This window comes from Prionailurus viverrinus, chromosome B1, assembly GCF_022837055.1.
Source record: "Prionailurus viverrinus isolate Anna chromosome B1, UM_Priviv_1.0, whole genome shotgun sequence".
NCBI lineage: Eukaryota > Metazoa > Chordata > Mammalia > Carnivora > Felidae > Prionailurus > Prionailurus viverrinus.
In genome coordinates this window covers 2,987,161-3,000,953 of record NC_062564.1, presented here as the reverse complement: position 1 = coordinate 3,000,953, position 13,793 = coordinate 2,987,161, and the positions used below count along the sequence as shown (strand labels likewise).

At 44.8% G+C, this 13,793-nt stretch overlaps 1 protein-coding gene across 1 annotated transcript in view; it reads left to right on the top strand.

Annotated features, from left to right (window-relative positions):
• Positions 1 to 13,793, top strand: part of CSMD1 (CUB and Sushi multiple domains 1) — a gene marked incomplete at its 5' end in the record, with an annotated part of 688,146 nt that overhangs the window by 455,337 nt on the left and 219,016 nt on the right. Inside the window, 2 exons of the mRNA XM_047855978.1 lie at positions 153 to 249; positions 13,092 to 13,196. Coding sequence (XP_047711934.1) covers positions 153 to 249; positions 13,092 to 13,196 — 202 coding nt within the window. The remainder of the gene's footprint in view (positions 1 to 152; positions 250 to 13,091; positions 13,197 to 13,793) is intronic.

Sequence of the window (13,793 nt, the reverse complement as noted above, 5' to 3'; positions counted from 1 at the left end):
TAGAAATTTGCTAATGTCGCTTCATGGTTTATTTTGTGGGGTTTCACGTTTCTCTTTGGTGCACGTATTAAGTTTCATGGAAAAACCCTGCATGATCAGGCAAATTTCTTTAAACCGAAAATGCTTAGTAACTGAACACTGTTGTTTGCTAGATTCAAGTGATCAGTTTTGCCACGGAGCAGAACTGGGACTCTCTGGAGATTTACGACGGAGGGGACATGACCGCGCCCAGGCTGGGAAGCTTCTCAGGTACGATGACACCAGTTCCCTCTCGTCTTTGTGAATCAGAGTCATCAAACGCTAACGAAATGAGCAACAGCCCCAAAACGTTCCATGTAGACGTTTGCCTACAGCACTCGTGCACATCCACATTCGCTCATCTAGTGTTGATAGTCTCAGAGCGAGACCACAGGTGAGCCAAGAGACAGCTTTGTTCCCAGCGAGCGGGACTCACGCTGGGGAGGTAGCAGGTAGACGGTGTTTGCATGTGACAGTCTGAGGCCGGGGGGCGAGGGACCCAGGGGTAGTAACGGCAGGTAGGGGTGAAGCGAAGGGTAGGTCACGGTTCACAGTTGCTGCGAAGAGATGTGCTGAGATCGGGCCGTCCAGGAAACTGTACTGCACGGTTTGGAGCTTCGAGGCCTGAGATCTGTAGTGCTTTGGGGTCCGCCAGGTTTGCAGCGCAGCTCCGCCCTTGACAGCAGATGTCACCAGACCTGAAGTGTAGGCAGCCCCCCCTTGCTCTTTCTTCCACCTGCCGGGTCCACGGAAACTGCTTCCGGGTTGGCCTTGGCGTCTCCCTCCTCGCCCTGGCGGTAAGCAGTACTGTCCAGCTCTCTCTTCCCTTTCTTTTCTACTGGGAGGTTATCTTGTTTCCTCCGCCCTGAACAGCACCAACGTATCAAAATTCCCGACAGAGGGGCGCGTGGGTGGCCCAGTCCGTAAGCATCTGACTCTTGGTCTTGGCTCGGGTCATGATGTCATGGTTTGTGAGTTCGAGCCCCGTGTTGGGCTCTGTGCTGACAGTGTGGACCCTGCTTAGGATTCTCTCTCTCCCTCTCTCTCTGCCCCTTTCCGGCGCTCTCTCTCTCTCCCCCTCTCTTCTCTGTCTCTGTCTGTCTCTCTCTCTCCAAGTAAATAAACCTTAAATAATTTTTAAAAATCTTGACAGTAGCTGTTATCAAGATCACCGTCTTCCCTGTCACCATCATCATCATGACCTTTACTGAGCCCTGATAGGGCCAGGCTAACAGAGTCCTAAAAATCGCACTCTGCGCGAAGTGCTGTCCTCACCTTTGTCTTACAACTGAGGAGCAACGATCTCCATGTTTCAGAATTAACCAGGATTGCACAGAAAACTAAGAGTTTTTCTAAGAGTGCGCCCGGCCCCACAGACTGCTCCTTGTGGGGCACTGGCCCGAACGACGTCTCCCCCTTATCTCGGCCGCATCTGGAGATACCTCCACCCTGTCGCTCAGCAGGCGCCGAAAGAAAAGCGGGGGACGGGCAGGCTGTTTGCGGTGCGCGCCACAGCTGTGATCTGACCACGCACTTCTTAAATTACTCCAGAGTTGTCTCTGGCTGTCAGCAGATGAAAGCATCTTTTTACGGGGCCATTTAAAGTTTCGTGTGAGACAATGCCAGTAGAGGGTATCACTCCTCACATGCCACCTGTGTTGGTGTGTCTTCGCGTGGCGTATCTTTGGGGACGTTTATGTGCGACTGCCCCTTCCAGACCTGCACGCCTCATCTGCTGTGCCGTCTCCCCTGGAAAGGTTCACGTCCTGCCCCCACCACATAGCGCTGTCACAGTTCAGCTTGGCCTGCGACTTTCTACACCGCCTCCTATGTGTCAGTATGATGCAGATACCAGGCACCATGTTTGTTGTTGGGAATAAAAAAGTCTGTCACGAAAAACAACACACTTGCACATCCGTATGCAGACGGCAAAACGTAATAATGTTCATAATCATAATCGTATACGTTTTCATCAAATGTTCATAATCATAATCATATACGTTTTCATCATATATAAACATAATGTAACCTAGTAATACCTGTAACTTTTGGCGAAGATGTAATACCACAGGCAGGTGTTGGGTGACGAAGGAGGTCAAAAGTTGCATTTGCCTAGGATTTGGGGGAACAAACGAAGAAATATCTTAATGGATGGCATAAAATATCTGGGGAAAATTATAACATCTTAACAGATGAGTAAAACATGGGCAGATAAATCCAAGAGAGAAGAAATGCTTCAGGCAGTGAAACCCTGTGGTTTAGTGTGTCTGTCTATTATGCAGTGAACCCTTGCACAACATGGGTTTGAACCACAGGGGTCCACTTATACATGGAATTTGTTCAATAAACGGAGAACAAAACGGTAAACATACTTTCTCTTCCTTATGGTTTTCTCGAGTAAAACTTGCTTCCAAGGTATATCTTTTGCGATTTTTTATCTGAAGTTCAAATTTCATCATTCAAATCTATTTTTTATGTATCAACTAATGTACATCAGCCTGGATTAAGCCTTCTCTGGAATAACTACTGTCCCCTGTGTGTGAACTTAGCTTCAGATGTGTGATGTTATATTTCTTAGTTAATATTAGGAATAGGTTGATTTCTCAAAAAGAAGGGTTTAACCTTGAACGAATTTTTCCACCTAATTGTCTGAGGCACGAGTGTGTTGCTGAACACATGTACATACAACGTGTGTACATGTTCTTTGTATACAGGAAGGCAGTTGTATGGTTGATTGACCAAGGTTAGCAGGAATGGCTTCCTAAATGATAGTAAAAATGATAATAATAAAGGAAGTAAACACATTGCCTACGTATGTGGCAAAGAAGAACAATACTAATCTTCTCTTTCTTATTTTAGTTTTTGGAATTAGGAGAACAGAACCTTTTTTTCTGATATTTCACGTGTACAAATTTAAACATATTAAGTCAATGGATGTAGACGTCAAGATGCATTCCTAAGTAAAAATCGGGTTTACTTTTAATAGTAAACAGTGTCTCTAGCTAAATGTGTAGATGTTGGCTACACTTTTCAATTTTTTTTCCAGGTTTCTATTTCAATTCCAGTTAGCTCACATGGAGTGTGATGTTAGTTTCAGGTGTACAATATAGCGATTCAATATAGCGTTTGATTCAATATCGCACTTCGGTATAACACCCAGTGCTCATCACAGGTGCCTTCCTTAATCTCCATCATTTAAAACCTATTTGGCATAAATACCATTGCAATGCAATTCTGAGCACGACCACCAGGAGTTGGCACACACTGCATGGGTCGAAGGCATGGTTTTCCAACTCCCCTGAGACCCCAGTCCCACGCTCAGTGCCCTTGGACCACCCGCCCTTTGACCGACTGGCTAAAAACTCAGGGGTTTATCTTAGTTTGAATCATTCTCTTACATAGCTCACAGAACATGAGAAAGCAATCTGCTAATAAATATCAGGAACAGCCAGATCAAGTGACTCATAGAGCGGCATCTGGGAGGGTCTCAAACATGAGCCTTCTGTGTCCTCAGGACATGTCACTTTCCAGGCACACCAGTGTGTATCACCAACCTGGAAGCTCTCCTGAGCTCTGCTCTCCAGACTTCCCGCTGGGTTTTCATTATGGAGGCACGATCCATTCAGTCCCTGGCTACAAGATTCGATTCGGTCTTCAGCTCCTTACCCCACAGAGGTTGGGAGGTCAGGCTGACATCATCTGGCTCAAAACCCCAAGCCGCTAAGCGCATGGCTGCCCTTCCCACATGCGCAGCCACCACCCTATTTTTTGATACACGTGATCATAAGCAGAGCTACCATAAACTCCGGTGTGGTCTGAGGAGCCCACCTGGAATAACAAAGACGGTCCTGTCAGAACAGTCCAAGGGTAGGGGGTTACTGTGTGGATACCAGGAACAAAGAGCAGACAGTTCATTTACTACACAGAACCACATATTAACAGTGCAAGCAGAGAATGTGCCACTATTTTGATTCTTTATCATTCTGAGATGTCACATATAAAAGGAATAACAAAAAGCTACTTAGTAAGGTCTTAAGAAAATATAGATGATGTGTAAGTTTTATAACATTGTTCTCTGTCCTCATAATATCTGCCTTTGGTCACAGTATTTTATGATACATGTTGGCTCGAGTGATTTTTATAATAGATGTGGTGGCATAGAGGTACCTGAGCCTAAAACATCCCTAAGATAATCGTCGATACGTAGCCTGTATTCTTTTCCGAAATAGAAATAAGGATTTGTCATGTGTCAAGGTTGGGATTAAGAAATTCCTCCGAAAAAAATCATCATGGAGTTTGCTGTTGCTATCGACTTTCTTGCAAAATGTAAGATGCAAACTTCTTGTAAAAGTTCTAACCAAAAATGCAAAATGCAGATGTATTGCAAAATTCCTTGCAAAAATGCAAAGATGTAAGCTTTTAAGAAAACTAATATTAAGTTAAATAAAAGCGGGCGAGCAAGCAATGTGATCAAAAGAAAAAGTCATTAATAAATAACATGTGAAGATATAAATCCAGTTTGAAGTCATCTAATTGGACCTAATAACATGATACATTATTTTGTATAATGTCTTCTACCAAATTAAAAGAGTCTGTCTGACAATCTTTTCCCATGCACTTAGATTGAACTTCTTTATACTTAAAATCAATTGCATTAAATAATATACAGTGTTATGCCATATGCAAATATAGAATAATATTATGATATTGCAGACACACTTCTTTCTGAAGTTAAACAGACCACTTACATCTTGTGGTTTAATATTCCAAGGTTTATGTATTTTTGAGATAACCTGATAATGTTTGAATGGGGGTGATTTGGTTGTTTCTAAGACCTTCTCACCTTCCAAGAGAATAGCATTTTTTTGTGAGTGAGCCTAGTCAACCACATCCTCCTCCTCTGGGCTGCTTTCAGCCTTTGTCACAAATGCATATTGTGGGAAAAAATATCAGTGAGAGCCACGTTCACAAATTCAGCATTTTTTACAGTTGTAGCCATTGTGAATAACAAGGGTATGTTCAATGGAAAAAAATAATTCGTGGTTTATGAATATGCCCAGTTGAAAAAATAATAGAGAAAATTCCTGATTTATACTCTACACGTACATGACAGTAGTCCCCCCTCACCTGTACTTTTGCTGTACGTGGTCTCACTTACCCATGATCAGCCACGGCCCTGGAAGAAGACGATCCTCCTTGTGACGTATTAGCTGAAGGTCAATGCTGACCTATAGCTATATATCACATGCCTGCGTCATGCACCTGACTCTGTCCCACCAGGTGGGCATCTTACCGTCTCGCACTATCACAAGAGGGGAGCCTGCAAGACAGTAAGATATTTTGAGGGAAAGACCACATTCGCATAAATTTTACTATGGCACCTGTTATAATTACTCTGTTATTAGTTGTTGTTCATCTCTTACTGTGCCTAATTTATGAGCCACACTTCATCATGGGTGTGCATGTGTAGCAAAATGCATAGCATACACAGGGTTTGGTACGTTCCGTGGTTCCGGGCATCCGGGGGTCTTAGAATGTACCTCCTGTGGATAAGGGGGACTACTGTGTACTATTTTATGTAATATGGTGACGGTGGAGAAAGTGCTTCTCTTACATAGTTGTATACGGACCCTTTGGTTTCTCTGTTATTGTACTTACTGCTGCCCAAGGGAAGAGTAGTGCCCTTTCTGATGGTGAGAGCCTCTCGCTCTGGGACTCGGGTACATAATGAGCACGCCGCTGTGGAAAGGAATGACGTCACAGTCATTCATCCGCGGAATAGTGGCCCAGGCAAGGCCTGTGTGTCTCTTTCCTTCCCTATGATTCGGCCGAGACCAAGTGTGCGAGGGTTCTTCTGTCTTTGCACCGCGAGCTTTGGGGGAAATTATCTTGGGTTCTGATTCCTAGCCCACTGTTTCTCTCTCTCCATCTATCTCTTTCTGCACACACACCGCTCCAAGCGAGTCCCAAGACAGACGCTGGTGTGGCCCCTCATGCTTCACCCGCACACCGTTGGAAGCCCGGCTCCTTTTTCGTTTGAGGGGTATGTGGCATTTGTCCAGATTTAAAAAGAAGAGCTTTATTTTACTTCTGGCTATGATCTTCTCTTTATTCACTATCGGATGGACTCCTGAGGCCATGAAGGATGAATGGTTTCAGACCCAGTGCACACAGCAGGGTATCTTCCTAGCTGGAGTTAATTTTGTGAGGGATGGCATGAATTTTAAGATTTCCTTGTGACTGCCTTTCTTTTCCCATTGCTTGCTGGGTGTGTTTGGAACAGTCGGGACCCGACAGAGTGGACGAGCAAGATGGTAGCTGGTCAGGTCAGAAGGCTGGGCACGTACGTGGGAACTGGGGACCTGAGTAATAGAGTGACGGCAGTGAGAACCGGGTTTCTCCGTATTTGCTAAAGGAGTTAGAGACCTGGAAATGAGGCGGGCTACTTGGATTTGAATTAGAGGTCTCAGCGCAAACTCGTGGTTTTAGTATGTATAGATGAAACTACACATGTAAGCCCGTGTGTGTGTGTGTGTGTGTGTGTGTGTGCGCGTGCGCGTATTTCCCACCTCTGTCTTTTGGCAGATGTCAAGCAGCACCCCGGTAGCCAAGAACCCCTCTGGCACCCAACGCTGAGTTTCTGGATATCAACTTAATACTGTTTTTCCCTAGAGGAGCAAATATTCTTGGAGAAATGAAGCCTCATTTTTCAGGGCTCTGGTAGGAAAAAAAACATTTCACACACACACACACACACACACACACACACACACACACACAATGAACTGCTCTGTATAAAATAGAAATCTATGAGCCCATCCCAATATAAGTAGCTACATGCATAAACGAAATGAATGAAGAAGAACGATTTCTCTCACAGCACGCAAACTAATACGTCTGGCTGGAAGGTGGAATGAGAGGGTCATCATTTGGCAACTGCTCCGATGATAAGCAATTCAAACTGGAACATCCATGCATGCCAGAACTGCTGGGCCGAATTCTGGTGAGAAACGGCGCATTCGCGGTCTCGTTGCATCTCCCCGCCTAATTGGTACTCACTGGGAGCAGGAGAGTAGGAACTCCGGAGGGGAGAAGCCCGGCAGATTCCACTTTGGCCCAGCGTCAGTGGTGGGGCCGCCAGTAACGGACATGGTATGAACGGGCGTACTGATGGGCCCGCTGTCAAAGCAAGCAGACATGCGAGAGCTTGATTCCTCGTGGGGCTGCACCTGCGCTGTTGGAAAGCACCCCCGTCCCGGCCCATCTAACACCAACATGATGCGCCGAGAGCAGGGTTTGGAGGAACTGCCCTGAAGGAGCCCGTGCAGCCCGAGCACAACAGCCCCCTGGCACCCCCAAGACCGATTGTGGAGCAGATGAGACAACCAGGCAGGAATACAGTGTCAGCTTTTAACATTCTGGCCAAAAATGCGTAGGCCGAGTCGAATAGCAAAGACCATCAGACAGACTCAAGTTGAAAAATATTCCACTCAAAAAACGTGCTTGTGTTTTTGGAAAGTATCGAGTTGTTAAAGGTGTGAAAAGACTAAGAAACTCTTCTGGATGGAAGAAAACGAAGGGAGCCGAAGATTGAATGCGCCGCGTGATCACGGACAGAATCCTTCGGCTACGAAAGCCAGTATTGGGGGAAATCAAACGAGATCTGTGGATTGCATGTTTGGAACTACCATGTCTGTGTTAGTTTTTCCTTGATTTGAGATGTTCTGTTGTAAGGAACACACACTGAAGTTTTATAAGAAATGGGCCATCACATTTATAACTTGCAAATTGTTTAGAATAAAATAATGTCATATATACACACATATATAAATTAGTAATAGAGATAAATATAATTTTTTTTTAAATTTTTTTTTCAACGTTTATTTATTTTTGGGACGGAGAGAGACAGAGCATGAACGGGGGAGGGACAGAGAGAGAGGGAGACACAGAATCGGAAACAGGCTCCAGGCCCTGAGCCATCAGCCCAGAGCCTGACGCGGGGCTCGAACTCCCGGACCGCGAGATCGTGACCTGGCTGAAGTCGGACGCTTAACCGACTGCGCCACCCAGGCGCCCCGAGATAAATATAATTATTATGTAGTATAGAGAGATACAGTGATATGTGGTGTTTTCGTGCTATATTTGCACCTTTTTAATGTTTGTTTATTTTGAAAGAGAGAGAGAAACAGGGAAACAGGGAGTGAGTGGGTGAGGGGCAGAAGAGAGAGAGAGAGAGAGAGAGACAATCCCAGGCAGGCTCCACATTGTCAGCACAGAGCTCGACATGGGGCTCGATCCCATGAACCATCAGATCATGACCTGAGCTGAAATCAAGAGTTGGACCCTTGACCAACTGAGCCAGGCATCCTGAATCTTTTTTGAGGTACAAATGATTTGATTTTTTTTAATGATTTGAAATTTTTTGACAGGAGCTTGTTAAAATTTTTATATGGCAAAAGGATTATAAATCAGTCTTAACATTTCAATACTTTTAAAAGTATAATCAATATTTAAACTCTTTATTTCTATGGCACTTTAAAAAATAGCTATAAGAGAATATTGAACCCATTTTAAAAGTTTGTTATTGAGTAAAAACAAACAAGAACGAGTAGTTGTTAAAGGTACACATTTTGGGAAAAACAATTGACTTCTTGAATGAATTGAACTTTTAAAAAAAATTTGTTTGAACAGCCATATATATACATATGTATATATGTATACGTATACGTGTGTATATTTACATATACATATGTATGCGTATACATATGTATATATATGGCTTGTGTTCTAAGCCATCTACAATCATTTTTGGAAGTAGGCAGGCTATAAATTATAAATGAATGGAATAGATCAAAAATCATACCGATTTGTCTGTGCTGAGAATAGAATCTATAGGGCTCTAATACCATTTCTCAGTTTTCTGTGTTAGGTGTTGCTCTATCTAGGTCACTGTAAAACAATATGATCAAAAATATACTGCCTGTGGCAACACTTTTAAAAACATCTCCCAGCTGGGTTTTGTGTGCTGGGAAGAACTTCCTGTCTAGTGCAGTCTAGAGAGGCCCCCGTGGGTGCTCCTGCACGGCACCCTCCCAGGCCTCGCTCGCTCATTGGTGCCCGTGTGTCTGGTGTGCCCCCCGAGGCGTCAAGATCCGGCATCTTTTGTAGAGGAGCGAGTGGTTATATGTCATCCTAGAGCTACAAACAAAGTCATTCAGGCCTTGCTACCATCAGTAATAACACGTAGAGGGAACCTCACTCACACAGCATTGTCACATACGTGGCAATTTATCACTCACATGTAAGGGACTTAATATCATGTTCATTTTAGGGGCACCCAAGTGGCTTAGTCCATTAAGCATCCAACTTCGGCTCAGGTCATGATCCCGTGGTTTGTGAGCTCGAGCCCCACGTTAGGCTCTGTGCTGACAGCACGGAGCCTGCTTGGGATTCTTACTCTCTTCTTCTCTCTGCCCCTCCCCACTTGTGTTCTATCTCTCAGAAAATAAACAAATAAACTTAAAAATACACATATCATCTTCATTTTACGGAACTGGAGCATATTAAGATGTTTGCGGTGATGAGCTAATTTGTGTCAGGACTCAGGCGTGGAAGCAGGTTTTCTGACCACACCATAACTCAGTCAACCAAAGACAAGCAAACCAAAAAGTTGAACAATGTGCAGTAAATACCTGTATGTACAGATTCCTCCCCTGGGCCCTGAAGGCTGTGGAGTAAATTTTGGAAAGTAGAAGTTAGGGTCTCGTCTCCCGAAGAGAGCAAATTTGAAAGAACTGAACCAAGCAGGAAGCCCTGCAGAGGAGTGTCGTCCTCCATGTGAAGGCAGAGAAAAGCTGTGTTGCTACAGACGAGGGCGGCCTGGGTGGTATCTAGAGGAGAGGGTAACTGGGTCGTTGTCTGGTCTTTGGTAGAAGACGCATGGGCGGGAAGCAAGGAAGGGCAGCACTGTTTAAAGGAGTTTGAGTCGGGGCGTCTGGTGGCTCAGTCAGTTGAGCGTCCAGCTCTCGATCTCGGCTCAGGTCGTGATCCCAGGGTCGTGGGATTCAGCACCGTGTTGGGTTCTGCGCCGAGCATGGAGCCTGTCTGGGATTCTCTCTGTCTGTCCTTCTGCCATTCCCCCCACTCATGCTTTCTCTCCCTCTAAAATAAATAAATATAAATCAAAATTAAAAATGCAGCAGAAAAAGTCATCGGTTACCCCAAATTGCAGGTAAAACCAGGCAGACAGTAATGCAGATCCTGTCATGGCCCCTGATTTGGTTAGACTAGTTAGATCAATGGTAACATGTCATTCTTTCTGCAAAGATTATCTAAAAATACAAAACTGGTACTTGTTACGGCAGCACACTTACTAAAATGCTTGTCGTGAAGGGCACCGGCTGGTGTGGGAAGTGTTGAATCACTAAACTGTACCTATAGAGATAACACTGTATGTTGACTCTCCTGGACCTAAAATATTTTAAAGTTGGGAAACCACTAGAAAAAGTACATGAGAACACAAAAATAATACCAGAGAGAGAAGACAGCAAACATCATACACAATGAACAAAAATGGGTAAAAATCGGTGTTTTTGGTGGAGGTCTCTTTCTTGTCTTGATGTGGATAGGTCTTGAGTCAGGCCAACAAGTGGGTGCCATGGACGCCTTCCTCCCTCTTCCTCCTAAGTTTCTCTCTGAGGCCTCTTCTCTCTGACCCAAGTGAGCATTATCTACAACAACCAAGATATGGAAACAGCCTGAGTGTCCCCCCATAGATGAATGGATAACATAGATGTACACACACACACACACACACACACACACACACACACACACTGGAATACTACTCAGCCATAAAAAGGAAAGGAATCTTGTCATTTGCAGTAACATGGTTGGATCTAGAGGGTATGATGCTAAGTGAAATAAGTCAGTCAGAGAAAGACAAATACCAAATGATTCCACTCACATGTGAAATTTAAGAAACAAAAGAGATGAACAAATAAAAAAAGAAACAAACAAAAACCACTCTTAGATGCAGGGTGATGGTCACCAGAGGGGAGGAGGATATGGAGACAGGTGACATAGATGACGGGGATCGAGAGTCCACTTACCTCGATGAGCACTGAGTGATGTATAGAACTGTTGAACCTCTACATTGTACACTTGAAGCTAATATGAAAATGTATGTTAGTTACAATTGATGTTTTTAAAGAGGATAAAATGGGTCAAAAGAAAAGGGAAAGAGCATCATAGGCCTACAATTATGGGAACACCTCCAACAGAAAACATGAGTTGTGAAAAAGAGAGAAGAAGCTAGAAATATAGACATTGGTTAGATCTTGCAGGGTCTTAGGTCAAATCAAGGAGGCTGAAATTCCATCCTAAGATCATCAAAAATCCATGAGAATTTCCGTATGAAATAATCATATGTCCGTTAAAAAAAAGAAAGCTTTCCTACTCCTGGGTGGAGAATGAATTGGTTGAGGGCAACAGGAGATTCAGAAAACAGGTCGGGAGAGCGTTGCACTCGTCCTGCTCCCTAGTACTGGCGGCTGGCCCTGGGGCGATGGCAGTGAAGGGGGAGGGTCTGAGGAGGCTGGCCAGAGGGGGCCTGTTGGCAGATGGCAGGGCGGGGTCGCAGAGAGAAGGAAGCCTGTGACGGGCCATGAGCGGATGCTAACCGCTTGTTGACTGACATGGGGACACCGGAGGTTGGCCAGGTTTTACAGGCATAGATTATGACTTAGGTTTGCACACTCCGCCCGCAAAGGGCCTTTGGATACCTGGGGAGGTGAGGGCAGCGGGAGTCCGTACCTGGCTTGTGGACGGAAAGCTGGTGGGGGAAACGGGATCATGGCAACAGAGAGAAGGATGCTGGAGAATCTTCCCTCTGCAGTCACGTTCATCTGTCTTGGATAATTATGGACTCATTTCCCTATTCCGTTATTTAAAACAGCGTTTCCTTCTTTCCACAGCAGGGTTCTGTCCAGCGCGGCCGGTTGTGGTAATTTGCTTGTGCCGTGATGAGGTTCACCCTCATCTTGAAGCACGTGCGTGTCAAGACCAGGGGATTTAAACTCGCTTATCATTTCCCATATTTAGTACATCCTCCCAGAATACTTGACACTTCTGATCGAGGAGCATGTTCCTCGTCCTCAGCCCCCTCCAGTGTCCGCTCTTCTATCACGCTTGTCCCTGCCATCGATACCTCTCCTGCTGACTTTCTGTTTGTCACAACACAAGTCAATACATTTTAAGGGAAGCAAGCATCATGTCCTACACCTCTATTTTCCTCTTCACTCATGCTCAGTTGGAATCGTTTGCAGATCTCAGTGGGAACATTCTTCAGTTTGGATCCCCCAAGGACGGAAAAGAGAACGTGTAGTCAAAAGGAGCATTTTATCAGTATTTCGGATCGGTCCACCCAGGCTAACTGCTCCCCCAACCTCCATAAGACTTGCTCTTTTGAGGTTTTTAAAATATTTTTTAAGTTTATTTATTTATTTTGAGAGAGAGAGAGAGAAAGAGAAAGAGAGAGGTGGGGAGGGACAGAGAGAGAATCCCAAGCAGGTTCTGCACGCTCAGCGCAGAGCCTGATGCGGGGCTCGAACTCACAAACCATGAGCTCATGACCTGAGCAGAAACCAAGAGTCAGATGCTTAACCGACTGAGCCACCCAGATGCCCCTCATTTGAGTTTTTCCCTCTTTGTTCGAGTCAAAACAAAACAAACAAACAGACAAACAAAATGATTTTGTTGTTAAAAGAATGGCACTTGAAAAGCCAGTGCACCAGTGCCTGGAAGAACGTAAGAATTTGTGTGTTCATACCCTGATATGTTAGAGACCCGTCACATCAGCTTGAGGAGGGCAGATAGATGTGCAACTTTTTGCTGGACTCGCACGAGAGAAAGGCGCCAAAGGACAGAAGCATCAAAGCCCGTACTCAGATTCAGTAGGTTGCGATCAGACAGACCGCAGGGCTTTGTAAACCTGAACAGATAAACCCGTATATTTTTTCTAGAGAAAAGTGAATGCATTTGTGATGTTAAAGTCCCCCACCTGTTTCTTTCAGGAACCACGGTCCCAGCTCTTCTGAACAGCACGTCCAATCAGCTCTGTCTCCACTTCCAGTCTGACATTAGCGTGGCAGCCGCGGGCTTTCACCTGGAGTACAAAAGTAAGGTCCCCTCTTTCTGCATCCGGCTTCCGCTGTTATATCGAGTCATGTTCTGAAAGGAAAAACAAATCTGTGCCCTCATTACGTAGTAAAATATCCTCGTCCCAAAACGCCTCTCCAAGTTGCATGAAATTGGGTCATACAAAATCTGCCCCCATGAAATACATAGTATAAAGAGCAAACTAATGAGGACGTGTCAGTTAGTATCTGGAATCGTTGGATAAATGAAGTTCGTGTCCGGAAAAATTGTTCAGAAGCACAAAAAGTAACCGTGTGTGCTGTTCCTGGTTTTCTTGGGAGTGGTGTTTATATTAGCGGCCAGAAACCCAGAAAGTCATCATTTCCACGCCGATTATGGTCACAGGGCCTCCAAGGTGGGTGGCGCAGGGCTATCACAGAGCCTCGCTGCACGCTGCCCGCTTCGTGTATTACTCGTTTTAATTGGAAGAAGGTATCGCGAAGGAGACGCTAACCTTTTAAAAATGAATGTGAAAAGTGAGTTCATAGTCTGATAAATGGGTTGACAAAGGTCAGATTCACAAATCTTCTTTGGCGTTTGATGACGCAGGTAAACCTTGTAAAAACGAAGTAAGACTT